The sequence below is a fragment of the Symsagittifera roscoffensis genome, chromosome 6, assembly GCF_963678635.1.
Source record: "Symsagittifera roscoffensis chromosome 6, txSymRosc1.1, whole genome shotgun sequence".
Taxonomy (NCBI): domain Eukaryota; kingdom Metazoa; phylum Xenacoelomorpha; order Acoela; family Convolutidae; genus Symsagittifera; species Symsagittifera roscoffensis.
Genome location: NC_087067.1, coordinates 42,511,087 through 42,530,654, shown reverse-complemented (window position 1 = coordinate 42,530,654; position 19,568 = coordinate 42,511,087). Strand labels below are relative to the sequence as shown.

The 19,568-nt window shown below is 34.9% G+C and overlaps 2 protein-coding genes across 2 annotated transcripts in view; one reads left to right on the top strand and one right to left on the bottom strand.

Moving 5' to 3' along the window:
• Positions 1-19,568, top strand: part of LOC134847563 (uncharacterized) — a 326,408-nt gene that overhangs the window by 30,148 nt on the left and 276,692 nt on the right. The window lies entirely within an intron of this gene.
• Positions 134-19,337, bottom strand: LOC134847894 (cardioacceleratory peptide receptor-like; the record flags this gene model as incomplete). The annotated part of the gene is given in 6 exon segments (XM_063865155.1): positions 134-879; positions 7,033-7,204; positions 7,917-8,270; positions 13,993-14,250; positions 18,324-18,417; positions 19,231-19,337. Coding segments are annotated over 6 exon segments (1,331 nt in total), but the record flags the coding sequence as incomplete, so codon positions are not given.

The following is a 19,568-nucleotide window of genomic DNA, read 5'->3' as shown; positions in this document are numbered from 1 at the left end:
TTTTTGAAGGTGCCTGTGGTGCCAGTATGTGCTCAAAATGATGGACAGTTATCGATTACAAATCACTTTTGGACAAAATTTCCAGAAACTTGACAAAGAGAACTTTTTGACGTGGTTTTTAAATTTTGACCATTTAGGGTTTCATCACTCTTCATAAGTGTCTGGAAAGTTGATTTGGTCGAACCGCAAAATGATTAATAAAGTTTTTGATTCTTCTAAGATTCGATACAAACTGCTCTCATTTTTGTTAAACAGCGAGCACTAACTATGAACAAAATCTGATCTGTCAATAGAAGAATCCCTCAAGCCAAAAGGACCAAATGTCCAAAGTTATGGTAGCCGCAATCAGCATTCACTTTTCAAACATTCAAAAGAGTGCAGAAATCAGCGTGATATTTCAGTTAGACACAGTGTTCAAGTATGTTTTATTTTTTAAATGCTGACTATTCGGCCCTTCGGTTAAAAGAGTAGACCCCACGTTGATTGAAAGAGTTGTGAGAGTTGAGTTTACAGAAAAAATAAAACGCGTTCTATCAAATTCGGGACTGTTCTTGCTCATTGCTTTCGGAATCGATCACGCTGAGGGCCGGTTTTTTCGGAATGGAAATATCCCGTTGCATCATACGGGAGCAGCGGGAAGGAAAAGTTGAGTTCAGCAGATTCACCGGTGGCGCCTGTTCATGTCGGTCCCGCGGGACGGAGCCTCGCGAGAATGTTCGGATGGACGCGAGGCTTCCTCGGGTGGTGTTAGTTGTGTTTGTGACGTTTACTGACGTTACTTTGTTCAGGGTTCGTCGTTGGGTGTCGTTCAATCGTTGGGCGGGGCGGGTTTGGGGGTCCATACAACGTCCACAAAAGAATTTCACAACTCTCAGACGACTGAAACAAAAATGTCTTTTTGTTTTGGCTAAATATGTGCTTTTTGAAATCATCAAATCAAAGTATGATGCGAATCAAAAATTTATTCAATGTCGGATATGAAAAAGTATCATTGCAACTCAATCAAAGCTCAAACTGGATCAAATGGTGATCGCGGACGCACTTTTATATCCAAGTCAAATATACAGAAGAAGTACGTGAACGTTGTTTTTCAAGATACTCAACTTGAAAGTTGATTATCATGGTCATGCAAGTTCTAAGCTCTTTTCCCATGTATGGAAACTTATTAGGAAAAATTTGTTGTTATTGACCGATTGCGTTTGAAGCTTCACAAAAAGTAGCCAACAGACAGCTGGAAAAAAATTAGGAAGTAATTAAAATTGAACGAAAGCAAAATTTGATCATTTAACAAGACTGCTCGTACCAAGCAAAGCCCTGAACGTTCCGACTGCCTTTTAAGGTCCCTGGAGCAGTAATAACATGAAAAAAAATGTAAAGAAAATTGAAACTAAATTTTATTGTTCCGACTTTCGTTACGAAAGTAACGAAATGTTTGTGCTCGGGTGGGTTTTTTTTCTTCAGACAAATTTCGGTTTTCAAAAAATCATTCAAAAGGTATTGTTCTCTTGAGCTTAAATTCGAAAACATATTTCACCTGTGATAGTTTTTCGTAAAGTTATCGGAGTTTAAATATTGCCATTGGCCAATTTGGGACAATTAACGCGCGAAATATTTCGCACTATTAACGCGTCAGCGGAGATTGAATTCGTTTTAAAAACTGTTCCAAATTGGTTCAAGGAAGCTTATATGCCATAATTGAATTGTTAATAGGAGCATAAGTTGTCACTTTGTACTTAATATGGCTTTCAACTTTTTTTTCTTAATTTATTTTACTTTTTTACATTTGATTTTTCCATGTTATTACTGCTGGATAGACCTTAAAAAGCAGTCGAAATTTCCAGGGCTTCGCCCTGACACGAGCCGTCTGGTTGTTCCGACTTTCGAAGACAACTGAATATTTATGCTCGGTGTGGTTTTTTTATTCAGTCTATTTTCGCCGATCGAAATAAGAGCGTTAAACAAAAAAAAATTATACATCATTGAAGATTTTGACTTCTTGTGCTCAAATATAAAAACATATTTCACCAACTTTTATTTTTTGTAAAGTTCTGCGGGTTTGAAAATTGCCAAATTGGCCATATTCTGGACAAAATTATTGAAGATCTTGTTCATAATGCTGAGAACGTAACGCGAATTATTTATGCGTGGCGAATTATCCCGCACAACAAAATATCGTTCCAAATCGAATTGACGCTAGCTGCTTGGGCGTAGTAATTTTGCACGACTCAATTTTTTAAGTTGATAATGTCTAAAATGTATAGGTTTTCTACATTTTCTATTTTCTTTTCCCAAAAACTATTCGATATGAATTAAAGGGACAGTCGGAACATTCAGGGCTTTGCCCTGATATACGATCAGTCTTTTTTAATTTGATCTTTTAAAAATCATATCCCACACACCATATAAAGTACAAAGTGATAAAGATTTCGCTCCTAGTAACAAATCAATTATGGCAAATGATCTTCCTTCAACCAAATTGGAACTATTTGATTTGTAAGACGGATTAAATCTCCGCTTGCACGTGAATAGCGCGAAGTATATCGCGAGTTAATTGTCACAAATTAGCCAAAATGGCAATCATTAGACACCCATAACTTTACAAAAAATGATCACAGAAGAAATATCTTTCCAAATTTAAGCTCAGGACAACAAAACTTTTTGAACAATGGCTAACTAAAATTTGAAATTTGTCTGAAGAAAAAAACCAACCGAGCACAATTATTCCGTTACTTTCGTAAGGAAAATCGGAACAACCATGAAATAACCCATATTGGCCAGCATAATTTTATATAGAATAAAAATTGTTCATATCCAAGATAATGTTTCCAAATGCGCTTGAGCCAAATCAGATCTCTCCGCATGAATTCTTACAAAAAATGATGCAAGAAAAGTCAATTGCATCCAAGCATGCTTTTGATTAATGTATTTTTTTTGGTTCCAGTTGGATTCCAACAAACAGTGGGAAAACAAGAAATTCTCAGAAACTGATGGTTCTCGATAATTTTTTTTCTCGCAAAAACAGCCAATTTATTCCACCATCTCTTTTCCGCTCTACGCCAATTAAATCCATTCTAATTGCAAAATATGTGAACCAAAAAACGCAAAGATAATAGAGAGTTGAATGCTTTTCAGGAAAAACAAATGATGTGAATCCAATAACTTGTGGAGTACCCTTGATATGAATTGCCATCCCAATCGCTTTTTTGTTGCCTTAATTTCAAAGGGGAGGTATAGTTACGCCTCCTTAATTATCAAAACTATAGCTTTGTTTTGAAGCTATGGCTTCAAAATTATGACGCAGTTTTTTCATTTTAAGATGACCTCCGAGAGTAGAAAATCTAACAGAAAAGAACTCGGAAGAAAAAAAAATCAAATTTGTTTAGCTGATTTTTCATTTTGATTTGAGAACGGATTTTAAGTTTTAATCAGCTTTATTCACAAAACATGAAATTTCCGAAATTCTTCGAGTCATATAAAACATTTTCCAATTCAAGTAGCACCGAATGTTCTGACCACAATAATTCAGGTGAAAAAATGTCTAAAAAATGATTTTGTCTGTAAGTTTTTTCTGATTTTTTATGTTAAAATGCGAATTAAAACCAAAAAATTGTGAAAGAACTGAATTGAGAGCTCAGGTTCCTATTAAATTGGCCTAAAATTGTAAGAACTGAGACCTACACGTTTTCTTAACATAAAGCATGGGGTTTCCATAGTGTGGTTTTGGGAGAGCTCAGAAAATCAATTTGAATGACCTATAAAAATTGAAACTAAAAATATATAATCGATTTTAGGGATTCGGCCATCTGCCGACCCAAAGGGTTCCTCTTTTTGAAAAGATATCCAATTTTGGCTGACACACCCTAAAAATTTTCTAAAGTCGCCTTCGGACACACCCTAAAAATTTCCCAAAAAGTGCCTAAGAACTCCCTTTTTGGTCGGTCCTTTCAAATGTTTGCCTGAAGCACATAAGTTTTGGCCAAAACAGGGACTTTTTAGTGCTTTGGGAGAGCTCGGAAAACCAATTTGATTGACCTAAAAAAAAGGTCGACAAAACTTGGAAAAATTTTCGAAAACCCGCCCCCTCGATAAAATCCTAGATCTGCCCCTGGGTAGAATAAAAAAATACACTTGAATGCGGTACTGACGTTTTTCGCATCATATTTTTTGTAGCGTGGCCTTGGGAGAGCTCAAAAAATCAATCATGTTTCGAGAAAACTTTAAATCACCGCCTGCATATAAATTGAATTTTTTAATTGAACCCTAAACGTGAAAAAGTTTTTTTTTGTGATGCCGATATATTTTTTGATGCCTGCTTTTGATATCATGAAGTGTTATTCTGGAAATTTTCCTAGAAACTAGGATAGGTGACCAAGCTGGTAATTGATCTAGAGAAAAGATCTATTATTCATAACTTATACCGTAAACCTAGACTTAGGCCTTTAGCCAAAATTACTTATTGAAACAACAGAAAAAAAATAAACAGTGAAAAGTGGGCGGAGGTGGAGAATGAATGGAAAAGAGCAGTTATTTACTTTAGTAAATAACTGCTCTTTTCCATTCATTCTCCCCCTCCGCCCACTCTTCACTGTTTATTTTTTTTCTGTTGTTTCAATAAGTAATTTTGGCTAAAGGCCTAAGTCTAGGTTTACGGTATAAGTTATGAAGAATAGATCTTTTCTCAATGGTTAATTTTTCCCCATATCAAATTTTATTGCATTACGGCGATGCTAAAGTAGGTTTTCAAAACTGAAATTCAAAAGTGGGCGGAAAATGGCAAACAGCCACACTTCTCCCTTCTGACTTTCTCAAGCAATTTGGATGGAACTTTCTATTCTGCTAAAAAGTGATTCTTTTGGGAACTTTACTGTGCATTTACCCGTCACAACATATTTGAAGCACAAAAAGATACATGAAGCATTCATTATAGTTTGAACTACAACTAGCGCTGTGGGAAAAACTTCCTCGAATATATCAATCAAACACCATTTTTTATATCAAAAACTTGTTCTATAGTTTTTTTTACAGTTTGCTCAGTTCGCGGTAGAGAAACGAAAGTTTTCTATATTTTTCATCCTCCATTTGATTTTTAACATAACCTTAGTCATTCCTGTTGTTGATAAACATCTTTCTAATCAGGGTGAGTTGGGAATATTGGAAACGAGAGTCATACCAACGTCAATCAAGGCTGTTTCAAACGCAGCCTTCCTCTCAAGTTCCACCATAATAAACAATTTTACACTTTTGAAACTTTGAAAATAACTTTTGTTCTACGGTTCTTCTTGTGTATTTACTGGCCTATCTATGGCGTTTTTGTCAAATAAGCGGATATAGGCGAAAATTTTTTGTGTCATCAGCGTCTACCTTTCTGCCCTAATACCTATGATCTAACAGAAATATGTCAAAAAAAAACGGAAATCAGATAATCATCTATTCTTTTTGTCACAAATAGTTTAAGATGATCCGGTGCAGCCTTGTAGAAATTAGCAATCGAGCAGTCACCCAAAATAATTCAATTTACTTTGTTCAAAGTGTTTGCAGGTTCAAGAAAAGCAAGCAAACTTTCAATTCTTTCTTCAACTGAGTTTCCTCGGTACATCGGTATATTTTGTCCGTGCTTTTTGCAACAGTCTGAGCGCATAACGCAATGAAAATAAAATACCTCTCATAATGAGTGATAAAGCCCTATGGAATTCCTGTTGCTTTCAACGGGCATTGTTGGCATGTGTAAAAGTTCATCGTAACATATATTTAGTTTAGACTTTGCCTAAGAAAACTGAGCAATCTTGAGCAACCAACTTACGTATACGGTCATAATATTCACGCAAACCAAATCTAAGGATTGTGGTACAACAAGTAAGGGAAGCGGCTGATACCCCTATCATCGCGTTTCGCCGCCCAGACAAGGCTAGCTACTTTGCGTTAAACGTTTAAAAATGAAAAACACTGTTTTATTTTTTCCGTTTTAAAATGTGTTTTGTCTTGATTTAAAAAATATCTCAAAACTTTCTTAATTCTAATTACAACAGCTAGCTAGCATAACTTCTCCAGTTTGCACCGATATCTAAGCCGGATTCAAATGCCGTTCACGCGTAAATTGCACAAAAAATGCCGGGAAAAATTTATCCTTAATTGGTCGAAATGACAATTTTCAAACCCTTGTATCCTGTCAGAAAACAAGCCCAGATACAAATCGTTTTTAGAATGAGCTCAGGACATCTTTAATTTTGAGTTGATATGGAAGAAAAAACGTGAAGAACTAATCAGCAAAAGTCGAAATTTGTCTGCAGAAAAAGAACAACCCGAGCAGAAAAATTTCGTCACTGTCTTTGATGCTGAAAATGTACAAATTAACTTGAACCACAAATTTATTCCAAGTTGAACTGTTGCCAACTAAATGGTTGTACTAATTCTATTTACGATTCAAATTTTAACGCCAACATTTGTCTATCACTACAAATTTGATGTTTTGTCATTTTTATCTACCAAAAACTAATCGAGACCAGTTAAAGATCAGTCGGAGCCTTCAGTGCTTCCCCCTGTATACGAGCAGCCTTGTTTTATTAAAACACACTTAATATAATTTACAGGAGCTTAGTTCTACAGTTCATCGTGCCATTCCCAGTCTTTTTAGTTCTGATTCGAGCTGCATTGAAAAACTCTCTAAAAACCCGATAAAGCTTTGCCCTCCGCTTCCCGCTGAAATCCGTCCCTGCTTAAACTTATTTTAGAAAAAAAATGAGAATGAAAAGAATGACTCAGTGTTTAGTATATAGGGGTCTTTTGAAATCCGTTTTTAGAAAATTATTTAGACTCCAAAGTAGTATTAAATCTGAAGCCTCTTTTGAGCAGGTTGAAATGTTTTGATGGACTTGATGTGGTGATAACAACACTACCGCATCCAAGCACATGTGGTCGGAACAACGAAACATGATAAATGAGAAGCAGGAAACAAATTTGAGCTTTTAATGAAATCAAGTCAGGGGGAACTTTAACTTGATCTAATGTTTTGAACACAATGGTTTACTGGCTGACCGTAGTTCCTTCCACAGGTTAGTGGTGAAGACTGCATAGATGAGGGGGTCAGCGGCCGAGTTGAGGGGGGAGAGGTTCTGGATGATGACCCAGATAGGATCACTGCCGTTGCTCTTGTTCTGGAAACTGAACAGCGTGTAGCCCCAATAAGGAGTCCAGCAGATCGCAAATGCTATGAAACAAAAAGTAAAAATCTTATCTAAATTGAAAATGCTGAAAGAAATGCAAAAAAATCTTGACTAGGCACCAAGCAGCATTTTACTGAGCGTGTTTTCTTAACCACTTGGTATTGAGATTTTTTTTAAAATTAATTAGTTCAGAGGGTGGATTTAGGATTTTATAGAAAGGTGGACGGATTTGTGTCAACTTGTCGACTTTTTTGTCGACTTGTCAACTCCCCTTCAAAGTTAGTCGACCGAAAATGGGTGTCAAAATCAGCAAAATCAATTGATAACTTTTGGAAACGACCCAAAAGAAATTGTTCATTCTAATGACATGCACATTATTACCGAAATTTTCTAATTTTTTTAACCTTTGCAAGGGTGTTGCAACCAATTACTATATTTTTCTTCGTGAAAAAGTTTTGTAAGCAGGATGTTTCTTATTGGTAGTCATCTTCAAATATATACAATTGTCAACTAACAGACAAAATTTGAGCATGTCTGCATGTCTACTTGGCATGTTCTTTATAGAAGGAACTTTATTTAAGACGAAATCAAAAAAAATTTCGGGATATCAGTTTTTCGACATTAAAAAAAATTCAATTTTTTGCGGTATTCGACTCTTTTTCTGTCGGTTAGTCGGCCATGCGATATTTGTAGTGTATGGCAAGTGGTGCAAAGCTTCGCCTCGCCTGTTTTTTTCAGCTTTTTTTTTCAACTCACCAGCAACGATTATCACAGTCATCTTAATCGTCTTTATCTTCGCCCGAGGAATAATCCCCCTTGAGCTTGCGATCATGCCCGTGCCTCCGTCAGCCGAAGACGCCAATCGGATCATGGCTCCCCCATTATGGTAGCCCCCTGCTGTCGTTGAAAAACTGGCCCCATCACTTTGAAAGTCACGTGACGATGCCTGACACATGGAGCTGCCACTGGCAGTTGGATTTTGGCTGTGAGCTGGTTTCTTGGCCTTGTAGACCAGTCGGCCCAGAGAGTTGTTGGTTTTCTGCCCGGTTGCTGTTTGGTTTGTTTGCGTACTGGGGGATTTGGAGAAATTGGCGCCCAGCCTTAGCCCGCCTTAAAAATGGAGACTATTTATAAATGAAGAAAAAAGATCACAAATAAATGAGCTGTTCAACTTGTTTCTATGAGTCAATGTTGTGTCTCTCAACAGTCAGGTTATGACTTTTTTGTAAACTTTCCAAAAAGATCCAAAAAACGCTATATTCGCCCAAAAAAATTGACTGTGAAGCAGAAAATGCTTTTCAATCATAAAACTCTATGATTTTGCGGAGCTCGAAAAAATCGAAATGGCTCACTTAAAGTGAGAAAAAAACGTCTCTCTAAAAGCTGGACACGGCGTGAAAATGTGACAAAATTAAAAAAAAAACAGGCCGCATCTGGAAAAAACGTCACCGGTCTTTGACGAAAGACTTTAACGTTGATTACGAGTTATGGTGGTCCGCAACTTGTTTTGGAAGTCAAGGACGTGTTTAGCCTGTATCGTGCGCATGGTTTCAAATAGTTCATTTCAAGCCCGTTGCCCATACATTAATTTTTAGAACCATTTCTTTGATTTTTCGACTGCATTTTCGGATCATGTAATAATAAAATTGATAACTGAATTGTTCTTCTCAGAAAAAAAAGGTTATCTTTAGTCGACTCCCTGGCCACTCAAAGAACTCTCCCTTTGTTAGTATTTTTTTGATCCATTTTTGGCCGACCGACACTTGAAATTATCTAAACGCATCTTCGGCGCTAATATATACAAATTTTGAGGGAGAGCCAAAAAAACGCATTTTTTGGTCAAAACATTCCGAAAAACGTCTTTTTGGAATGTTCTTATTTCAAAATTTGCCTGCGGTGCCAAAAAAATTTGGTCAAAATAGGGTCTTTATAGTGAAAAAAAAGGTTAAAAAACATCAAACACAAAAAAAATCCTAGATCTGCCCGGTGTGTAGTATTTGTTCTTTCCTCCTCGTTTCAGCCAAATGGCTTGAAATTTTGCAAATAATTTATTTAGATTTCGAATTGATGCGTGCTTTTTTGATGGGGATTTATTCCTCCAAATGAACAAAAAAGAGTGACGCAGTAATTCGCCCGGGGTAATCTAATTTAGATAAATTTTCTCCAAGACACAAACGTCAACTTCGTTATTAAATTATACTCCATGACGCAAAGTGGTCAAATTCAACATTATGTTGTTTTTTTGCAGGCTTGGGTAATTTACTTTTCTAATCACAGAACCAAATCGACATAGATTCTGAAAAAAGTCTTCTTTTTTAAAGTCTTGTCCGGTTTGAGGAAGCGTTAAGGCTTTATTAGTTGGTAATGACATTTTAATTATCGGAAGCACAGTCAGTTTCAACATTTGATGGGCAAAGTCAACTTCTTAGAGGTTGCGAATTAACAGAAGAAAAAATTAGAGGGACCAATTTTTTTTCTGTTTTGAGGCGATCGGTTTAAACTTCCTTCTTTCTTTCAAAATTGGTCGCCGTAAGTAATAATTACCGACTGATTGTGCCATGAAAAAATCAGAGGGCGGATTCCAATTACTTTTGGTTCATGAATTGCTGAAATTAAAAAAAAAATTCTGCATCTCTGTAACTTACAAACGAATTGTCTAATCCGCTCATGCTCGTTGTTTGAATGAAAGACAACATTATACAGCAAAGGAAAATAGCCAAAAAAATGCTTGGAAACTTTAATCAGGGGCACATTTCACAAACAAGTGAAATATTCATACGATAAATTTTCCTTCGTGGGTTAAAAAATAATCAGAGACGGTCTTATCTGAAAAATGATTACCCAACCATGCATGTCACTAAATGAATTTACAATCCAACGACCTGAGATGTTGACATTATATGTCAGTCGGAACCTATACAAAGACATCGGTTAACCCTAAAAATAAATTTATCAAGATATTTTAACTAGTGTCAAAAATTTTAGTTGTTCAGAAGGATCGCCTGCTAGCTTTGTGCAATAACTTCATTACCATTTAGCGGCATTTTAAAGAGTTTTATATAGTTTAAAAAACATATTAGTTTTACAAAAACAAAAACAAGAGTAGACCTAGACAGTTTTGTGCTGCAAAAAGTGGGCTTGAGTACAAAAAACAGTTTCGCACAACAAAAAGTTTTTGACTGAAATGTGAAAAAAAACTCCCTGAATTCAAATATGACAAAATATTTTACCTCCAATTGTTTTTTGTTAGGTTCTAGGGGTTTGAAAAGTAACAATTTTTCCATGATTTGGCCTAAATTACAAGCGCTTTGAAAAGTTTACTCACAATGCTGAAAGCGTAACGCGATTTATTTATGCGTGGCGAATTATCCCGCACAACAAAATCGTTAGAAAATGAATTGAGGCTAGCTAATTGGTCGTATTAATAAAGTACGACCCAAAATATTACACTTTGATTTTGTCCAAAATGTATGGCTTTTCAAAATTTTCTTATCCCAAAAACTATTCGATATGAATTATGAGACAGTCGCAACATTCAGGGCTTTGCCCTGATATACGAGCAGTCTTGTTGTTCCGACTTTCGATACGAAAGTGACGGAATATTTGTGCTCGGGGTGGGTTTTTTTTTTCTTCAGACAAATTTCGACTTTTTAACTAGCCATTTCTGAGGGATTTTTTTAAAATATCATTAAAAAGGTATTGTTGTCCTGAGCTCAATTTTGAAAAAATATTTCACCTGTGACCATTTTTTGTTAAGTTATGGGGGTTTAAAGATTGCCATTTTGGCCAATTTGGGACAATTATATGCGCGATACACTTTGCGCTATCAACGCGTAAGCGGAGATTTAATCTGTCTTAGAAATCGTTCCAAAAAGGTTAAAACAGGCTATTTGCCGTAAGTGTTTTGCTACTAGGAGCGAAATCTATCCTTTTGTACTTTATATGGCGTGTGGGGGGATGATTTTCATTTAAAAAATGTCATTTTATTTTAAAACATAAAATTTTTTAATGTTATTTCTGCTCCATAAAACCTTAAAAGGCAGTCGGAACATTCAAGGCTTCGCCCTGATACGAGCAGTCTTGTTAAATTCAGTGTTGTTTTGCCAATTGCAAAGAAATTGTTAATCATTCTCCCATTTGCAAAAATGGTGTTCTAAATTTCAATCCTTTAATGTTTTAACACTATGTCATTCAACATTGTAGAAATTTTACTCTTTTTCGCATTACTTAATCCCAAAGTTTAATTCTCAAACTAGTCAGCACTTAAACCTCCCAATTTATTGGCAATTTGTCCTTTTAAATAAAAAATTAAGACCACTAAAATTTAGATCAAAAGAACACAAGCTTTCAAATATCTAAACATAAGGTTTCCTAAATATGAAAACTTATCAAAATCTTGGAAACTGGCTTTCAATTAAAAGCAGAACTTTAAGTCATTTTTAACGACAAAAAACGATATTGAGACTAAATCAAAACAAGACTGCTTGTATCATGGCGAAGCCCTGAATGTTCCGACTAACTTTTGAGGTCTATGGAGCAGTAATGAGCTGAAATAACATATTGATGATAAAAAAATGAATTTTTATTTTAACTTCAGATTTTTTGCAAAAAATCATCCCCCCACACGCCACATAAAGTACAAAGTGATAGATTTCGCTCCTAGTAACAAATCAATTATGGCAAATAAGCTTCATTCAACCAATTTGGAACGATTTATAAGACGGATTAAATCTCCGCTTACGCGTTGATAGCGCAAAGTGTATCGCGCATTAATTGTCTCAAATTGGCCAAAATGGCAATCTTCAAACCCTCATAACTTTACGAAAAAAAAATCAGAGGTAAAATATATTTGCAAATTTAAGCTGAGCACAACAATACCCTTTGAAAGATATAAAACAATTCCGTCAAAAAAGGCGAGTTAAATAGTCGAAATTTGTCTGAAGAAAAAACCACCCCGATCACAAATATTCCGTTACTTTCGTTACAAAAGTCGGAACAAATGCAACAATTTGAGTAGTATCTGTTCAAAACTTACGCGCGTTTAAATATCGCACAACTAACAAGCTCCAGATGGTAAACATTCTAACCTTTGATGTTACCGACTTCCCTTTCGAAATACTTTCTAATCTTTGGGTTAAAATCGTTAAGTTATGGCATTTTTGTAGTGGTTCAAAGTTAATAAGGTGTTAAATGACTCAGAGATAAATTCTTTGGTTTTATTTTTTGAAGTTAAAAAGTTGAGAAACGCAAAAACCAATAGCCGTAGAAAAGAAAAACAAGACTGCTCGTAATCAAGGCAACTGTCCCTTAGTTCATATCGAATAGTTTTCCTTTAGGAAAAAAAATATTGAAAATTTATACATTTTGGAAAAAATCAAACCGTACAATTTTGAGCCGTACAAAATTAATACGACTAATTAGCTGGCCTCAATTCAATTTGGAACAGTTTTGCAATTTTTGTTGTGCGGGATAATTCTCCACGCATAAATAATTCATATTACGCTCTCAGCATTATGAATAAACTCTTCAAAATGCGCATAACTTAGTCCAGAACATGGCAAAATTGGCAATTTTCAAACCCTCAGAATTTCACAAAGAATATTCGGAGGTGAAATATTTTTTTTATTTGAACTGATGAAGTCAAAATCTTCAATGTGGTAGAAAAAAATTCGATTGAAAATTATTATTTCGATCGGTGAAAATTGACTGAATAAAAAAACCACGCCGAGCATAAATATTCAGTTTTCTTCTTTTTTGCAATTTTTTTGCTATTTTTTAAACGATTAGGAACCATTTTAAAATCATTTTTATCGATGCTGCGGGATTTTTGTGGCAGTTTGAATGACGGATTATTATTCCGAGTTTCTTGCAGCTTGAGCTAATTTATTTCGCGTAAAAAGCTTGCATTGAAATTTCAAGTCTCGTTAACGCGCATTCTTGTACAAATAAAATACTCCAAAAATTTAGTTCAGTCGTTTGAAACCTTTTTCTTTTTCAATATAGCTCAATACTGATCGGATATTCAACTGTCTGTTATTATGAAAAACCCAAAATATTTGGTACTTAAGTGTTTGGAATTCAGATCAAGTAAGAATATCTTGAAAATAATTACTTCGGTTCTTCTTAATTTAGCCGTAGTTTGGTTGAAGCTACTCTATTTTCATGAGAACATGACAACTTCTTGACATTTATGGTTTGCAGTAATTAAATTAATTTTTTGTCTCGGCCAACTTGAGCTCCCCAAATGATTTGGGGCAGCTAACTCTGGCAGTAATATATGTCATTCATTTTTCAACCGTCAAAAAAGCGATTAACATGGCAGAATAATGTGATAAAAATAGCAATTTTTACTTACAATTAAAAACAAAGATTTTCATCCAAAAAGTGAAAAATGGACTAGAACAAGATTGATTAAAAACAAGAAACCAAAATTAACATCTCAAAGTTTGTAATTATTTGACGGAAAACGCATTTAGAAAATTCTTAACATTGCTTCGCCAAAAATCAATATAGTTAAATAGAACCAAAGAGAGGACTTTTTGTGTTTTACCGGTGTCAAAATGTTTTCGAACTTCTGCTATTCATTCAATTTTTTTATATATAAAACCAACAAAAAAATCCATAACTGGTGCAATGAAACAAAGTTAGCGTTTATTTTTTTACTCCTAATTTTCGGATCTTTCTCAATATTGCTCACTTTTGTTGCATTAGAAACTTTTTCTAGGTTCTTAATTTCGCAAACCTACAATTACGCAAGTGAAGCAAACATTAGCATGTAGATTTGATATTACGGAGAACGAAACGAAAAGGATTTATAACATAATTTTCTAACTTGCGTTTGCCTTCTTCGTCACAGTTATAATGATGACAACATAGCATCCGACAATGACGACAAAAGGGAGAGCGAACGAGATGACACAGGAGTAGATGACGTAGATTATGAGCCAGTGGTTCTGTTCTATCTCAACCAGACACTGGGGCAGTCCTTCTGGTCCAGAGGAGGGGTCTAAGTGGAACACGAAGGGAAACGGGATCGTCTCCACCAAAGTGGCCAGCCACGCCATCAGGATCATGAAGCGCGATCTGCTGCCTGGAAAAATAAAAACCCGAGGGTGAGCGGAGGTGAAGTTGTTACGTCCCCGTGTCTCAATCGAAAGGTCCTATGTTCGAGGCCCCCTATGATCCGCACTCGTTACTTGAGCGCAAGGCAACTTTACCCAGCCGAGAAAAAAGCCGAAAAAATTTGCATGTAATTCGTATGCAGGGTCGCAGCAGAGGTTCTCTGTGAAAATATGCGCAACTCGTATGCTCGTCGTTTCCTTAGTGGATAAATTGTCTTAAGGACTGCTTTTCCTAGCCCATAAAATTATTAAAAATGGGGTTCCTCTTACTGCAATTTTATGCAGCACACATTTAAACATTTTATGAACGAGATGCGCTGCTGGAAATCACATCTATTATTTTCTACAAAACTTTTCTTACAGCGACTTAATTTTGGTCACAATCAAGAATTAAAAACTTAAGAAGGTGCTTTCAGTCATTTTTTTGAATGATCCATTGACAATTTTCCTTAAGATAAAAGATTAGAAAAATGTGAAATTTTCTTGAAAATAAACACGAACATTTCTAGTAATACTTCATGCGCAAAGGAGGGAAAAGTTCGAATGTGAAAACAACAAGATTGCTCGTATCAGGGCGAAGCCCTGAATGTTCCGACTGCCTTTTAAGGTTTATGGAGCAGTAACAGCATTAAACAATTCAATGAAATAAAAGAAAATGAAAAAAAATTTTTCCAAAATTTGAAACTTTTTATGAAATTTTTTCATCCCCCCACACGCCATATAAATAACAAAAGGATAAATTTCGCTCCTTTTAACAAACCAATTATGGCAAATATGCTTCTTTCAACCAATTTGGAATGATTTCTAAGACGGATTAAATCTCCGCTTACGCGTTAATAGCGCGAAATATATCGCGCGTTAATTGTCCTAAATTGGCCAAAATGGCAATCTTTAAACCTCCGTAACTTTAGGAAAAATGATCACAGGTGAAATATGTTTTAAGTTTAAGCTCAAGACAACAATACCTTTCGAATGATGTAGAAAAAAATTTGTCAAAAATGGCTATTTAAAAAGTCGAAATTTGTCTGAAGAAAAAAAAAACCCACCCCGAGCACAAATATTCCGTTACTTTCGAATCGAATAAGTTTGAACCTCAAATTGCAGCTATTGTTCCGACTTTCGATACGAAAGTAACGGAAAATTTGTGCTCGGGGTGGGTTTTTTTTTTCTTCAGACAAATTTCGACTTTTTAAATAGCCATTTCTGACGAAATTTTTTTTTTCATTCGAAAGGTATTGTTGCCCCGAGGTCAAATTTGAAAAGATATTTCACCTGTGATCATTTTTCCTAAAGATACGGGGGTTTAAAGATCGCCATTTTGGCCAATTTGGGACAATTAACGCGCGATATATTTCACGCTATTAACGCGTAAGCCGAGATTTACTACGTCTTAGAAATCGTTCCAAATTGGTAAAAAGAAGCTTATCTGACATAATTGGTTTGTTACAAGGTGCGAAATCTATCCTTTTGTACTTTATATGGCGTGTGGGGTGATGATTTTCATAAAAAATTTTTCGTTTTATTTTATTTAATTGAGTTTTTTTAATGTTATTACTGCTGCTGCATAAACCTTAAAGGCAGTCGGAACATTCAGGGCTTCGCCCTGATACGGGCAGTCTTGTTTACTTTTTGTTCCGACTTTCGATACGAAAGTAACGGAATATTTGTGCTCGGGGTGGGTTTTTTTTTCTTCAGACAAATTTCGACTTTTTAAATAGCCATTTTTGACAAATTTTTTTCTACATCATTCGAAAGGTATTGTTGTCTTGAGCTTAAACTTAAAACATATTTCACCTGTGATCATTTTTCCTAAAGTTACGGAGGTTTAAAGATTGCCATTTTGGCCAATTTAGGACAATTAACGCGCGATATATTTCGCGCTATTAACGCGTAAGCGGATAGTTAATCCGTCTTAAAAATCGTTCCAAATTGGTTAAAAGAAGCTTATTTGGCATAATTGGTTTGTTACAAGGAGTGAAATCTATCCTTTTGTACTTTTTATGGCGTGTGGGGCGATGATTTTCTTAAAAAATTTCAAATTTTAGAAATTTTTTTTTTTGAATTTGTTTTATTTCATTAAATTTTTTAATGTTATTACTGCTCCATAAACCTTAAAAGGCAGGCGGAACATTCAGGGCTTTGCCCTGATACGAGCAGTTTTGTTAAAATTTAAGTTCGACAATTGCAAGAAAGGGTGGAAGAAAGGGTGGAATATTTGTGCTCGGTGAGGTTTTGCCTCAGAAAAACTTCGACTCTTTTAATATCAATTTTAAAAACAATTTTTTGCGTTTTATACGCTCTGAGCTCAATTTTAAATGGCTCTGAAATCGTTTCAATTAAATTTACGTTAAGATATTTGAAACTCTTTTTACGTTGCGCGGCGCTTGTATCACCACTTTGTATTTGATCGTGTGGAGGGAAAATTTTCAAAAAAAACTTAATTGGAAAACAGTTTTCTCCATAGTTTTTTTCAAAGTTTTAACAATGAGTTTTGTAAATTTGTTTTCCATGGACTTTTAGGTGACGGCATAATCTTTATGGCTTTGTCCTGATACCAGCAGTCTTCTTTAGAATTGTGTTCTTAATTTGCGACAAAGCGCATGAGATTAAACAGAGTTTTGCTTTGAGCAAAAACATTGTTACCAAAAAAGTTTACCAAAAACAAAACTAAGACATTACAGGCAATCGAAGCTGCAATGATTTTTTGCTGATAAGCAGCGTTGATAAATCAGAGATGTTTTTCATGTCAATCGATTCCAATTAATTTTTGAGACAAAAACTAGCTTTCATCGATTATCCTCCAATTCAAATGTTAAAGGATATTTAAACAATGAGTTTGATCTAAACTTTTTTGATATTGGTGCAATTGTTTGCTCCTATTTATGAAAAATAAAAAAAATGAGAAATACAGTTTTAATTTCTAAATCAAATTTTAATTTTTAAACCAGTATCAAAAATGTTTTAAGCAATATTCAATTCGTAAAGTTTTGCTATTGGTAAAGTAATTCAAAAACTTAAAACTCATGTAATCATTATAAGTTTTTCCTTAATATGCAAGCAAGTTGGGAGAAAACTTATATTTTAAAGCTCAACTTTATAAATAGTTTTTTTGTTGTTGTAATATTTAATCTACTAATTGCTCAACAGATGGCTTTTTTAGTTTGAGGAAAGAATATCTTCATCAAATTCCGAAATCAAATCTCGCTGCTTGTTGTTCCGACTTTCGATACGAAAGTAACGGAATATTTGTGCTCGGGGTGGGTTTTTTTTTCTTCAGACAAATTTCGACTTTTTAACTAGCCATTTTTGACGGAATTTTTTATATCATTCGGAAGCCATTGTTGTCTTGAGCTCAAATTTGAAAAGATATTTCACCTGTGATCATTTTTTCGTAAATTATGAGGGTTTAAAGATTGCCATTTTGGCCATTTTGACCAATTTGGGACAATTAACGCGCGATATAATTCGCGCTATTAACGTGTAAGCGGAGATTTAATCCGTCTTATAAATCGTTCCAAATTGGTTGAACAAAGCTTATTTGCCATAATTGATTTGTTACAAGGAACGAAATCTATCTTTTTGCACTTTATATGGCGTGTGGGGGGATGATTTTTATAAAAAAAATTTCAAATTAAAAAAAAAATTTACATTTCATTTTGTTTCATTAAATTTTTTATGCTATTACTGCTGCTCCATAAACCTTAAAAGGCAGCCGGAAAATTCAGGGCTTCGCCCTGATACGAGCAGTCTTGTTTTAACAATTAGGTCGTAACATGTTAAGAATGAACAATTGTTTACAATTGCCATTTACTGTGAAATGAATAAAGGAGGATTTGTAAATTGGTACAAAGTTCGTACATGTTTGCTCGTTGGATCAATCATAGTTCAGTTCAGTTCAGTTCAGGTATAGTCTGCAGATGTTTCAGATATTCTCAGGCGGGAAATAGCCATGACGCATATCTGATACCGATATTGAAAACTCTGCGTTTTCAAAAGTCAGACGTGATTGACTCAAAAATCGTTACATATGTAAGCAACTAACCTTCGTTTCCAATTTTCATTGGGTAAACGATGACGTAGAAGCGATCGATACTCAGTGCGACCAACACGTTTGACGACAGAATCAGAGGAAACACCTAAAAACATGAATATATCAATAGCAACAAGACTGATCATTTAAAGCGAAATGGCCGCTTAAAGTGTTTGAATTAATTTTTGTCATGAAAAATTGGTGTTTTAGAAATAAGTTGGTGTGTTTTTTTAAACTTCCGCCCCATACTTAATGCCAAGAACAAAGTGAGATATTTTGCATTGTAGAGTCTTTTATGATGGAAGGATCGAATGTTGAAAAACCAATCGGAATGGAGTATTCACAACTTGCAAATATCTCAAAGAAAATAGTTAAATATAGAGCAGTTGAATCAATATTGGTCGAATGCAAAGTCGTCATATAATATTATCGGGCTGATACATATTGCAAGCTTGTCAGAACCGAAACACGAGCTCTGAATAAAAAACGCTTGGCGGTTGTCGGCTTAGAAATTATTTGAGGCAATTTCTTCTGATTTTTTGATGCGTTATTTACATTGTTGTACACTTTACACAGCGCATACGGGAATAATTTCTCGAAAATTTGAATTTTTATTTGAAAAAATTCCAATTTTCTGAACTTTAAAAAAAACATTATCAAAGCTAAAATTTTTTTTTTAATGACTAATTACTCGTACGTCAAGCGGCAGTCAGAATAGTCAGAGCTTTGCCCTAATTTGAGCAGTATTGATTTTTGAAACGCCCGTTTTTTCTGCCACATTGGCCGATATGACATGCTTCAAAAATGTGCGAATAAATTGATGTATCAGTAAATTTCAAAGTTCTTCTTTAATTTCAGTTGTGGGAACGAAAAAAAATTCACAGAATTACAAATCAAACACGCAAATATATATACGAACCATCGAAGTGCGAAACACCTTGCAGATTATGTCATACTGCGAGAAGAACTGCGCCCCAATTCTCAGTATGAGCTCTGGCAGAACATTCATCAAGCCGACCAGCAAATCTAAATAAAAATTACCGAATTCAGACTTTCATATATTAATTTTGATCCCGTTAGGCAAGTTCAAAGTATGTTTTTCTATATATAATTTTTCGGATCAAGTTAACATTCTGCCACTTACTCGTTTTGGGGATGTTAAATTGGTGAAGATGAATGTCTCAGCCTATCAGAGTCAAATATTTTACTCGAAGTTTTATTAGCAGTTTTATTTCACGTTGGTCTAAGTTTTGCCTC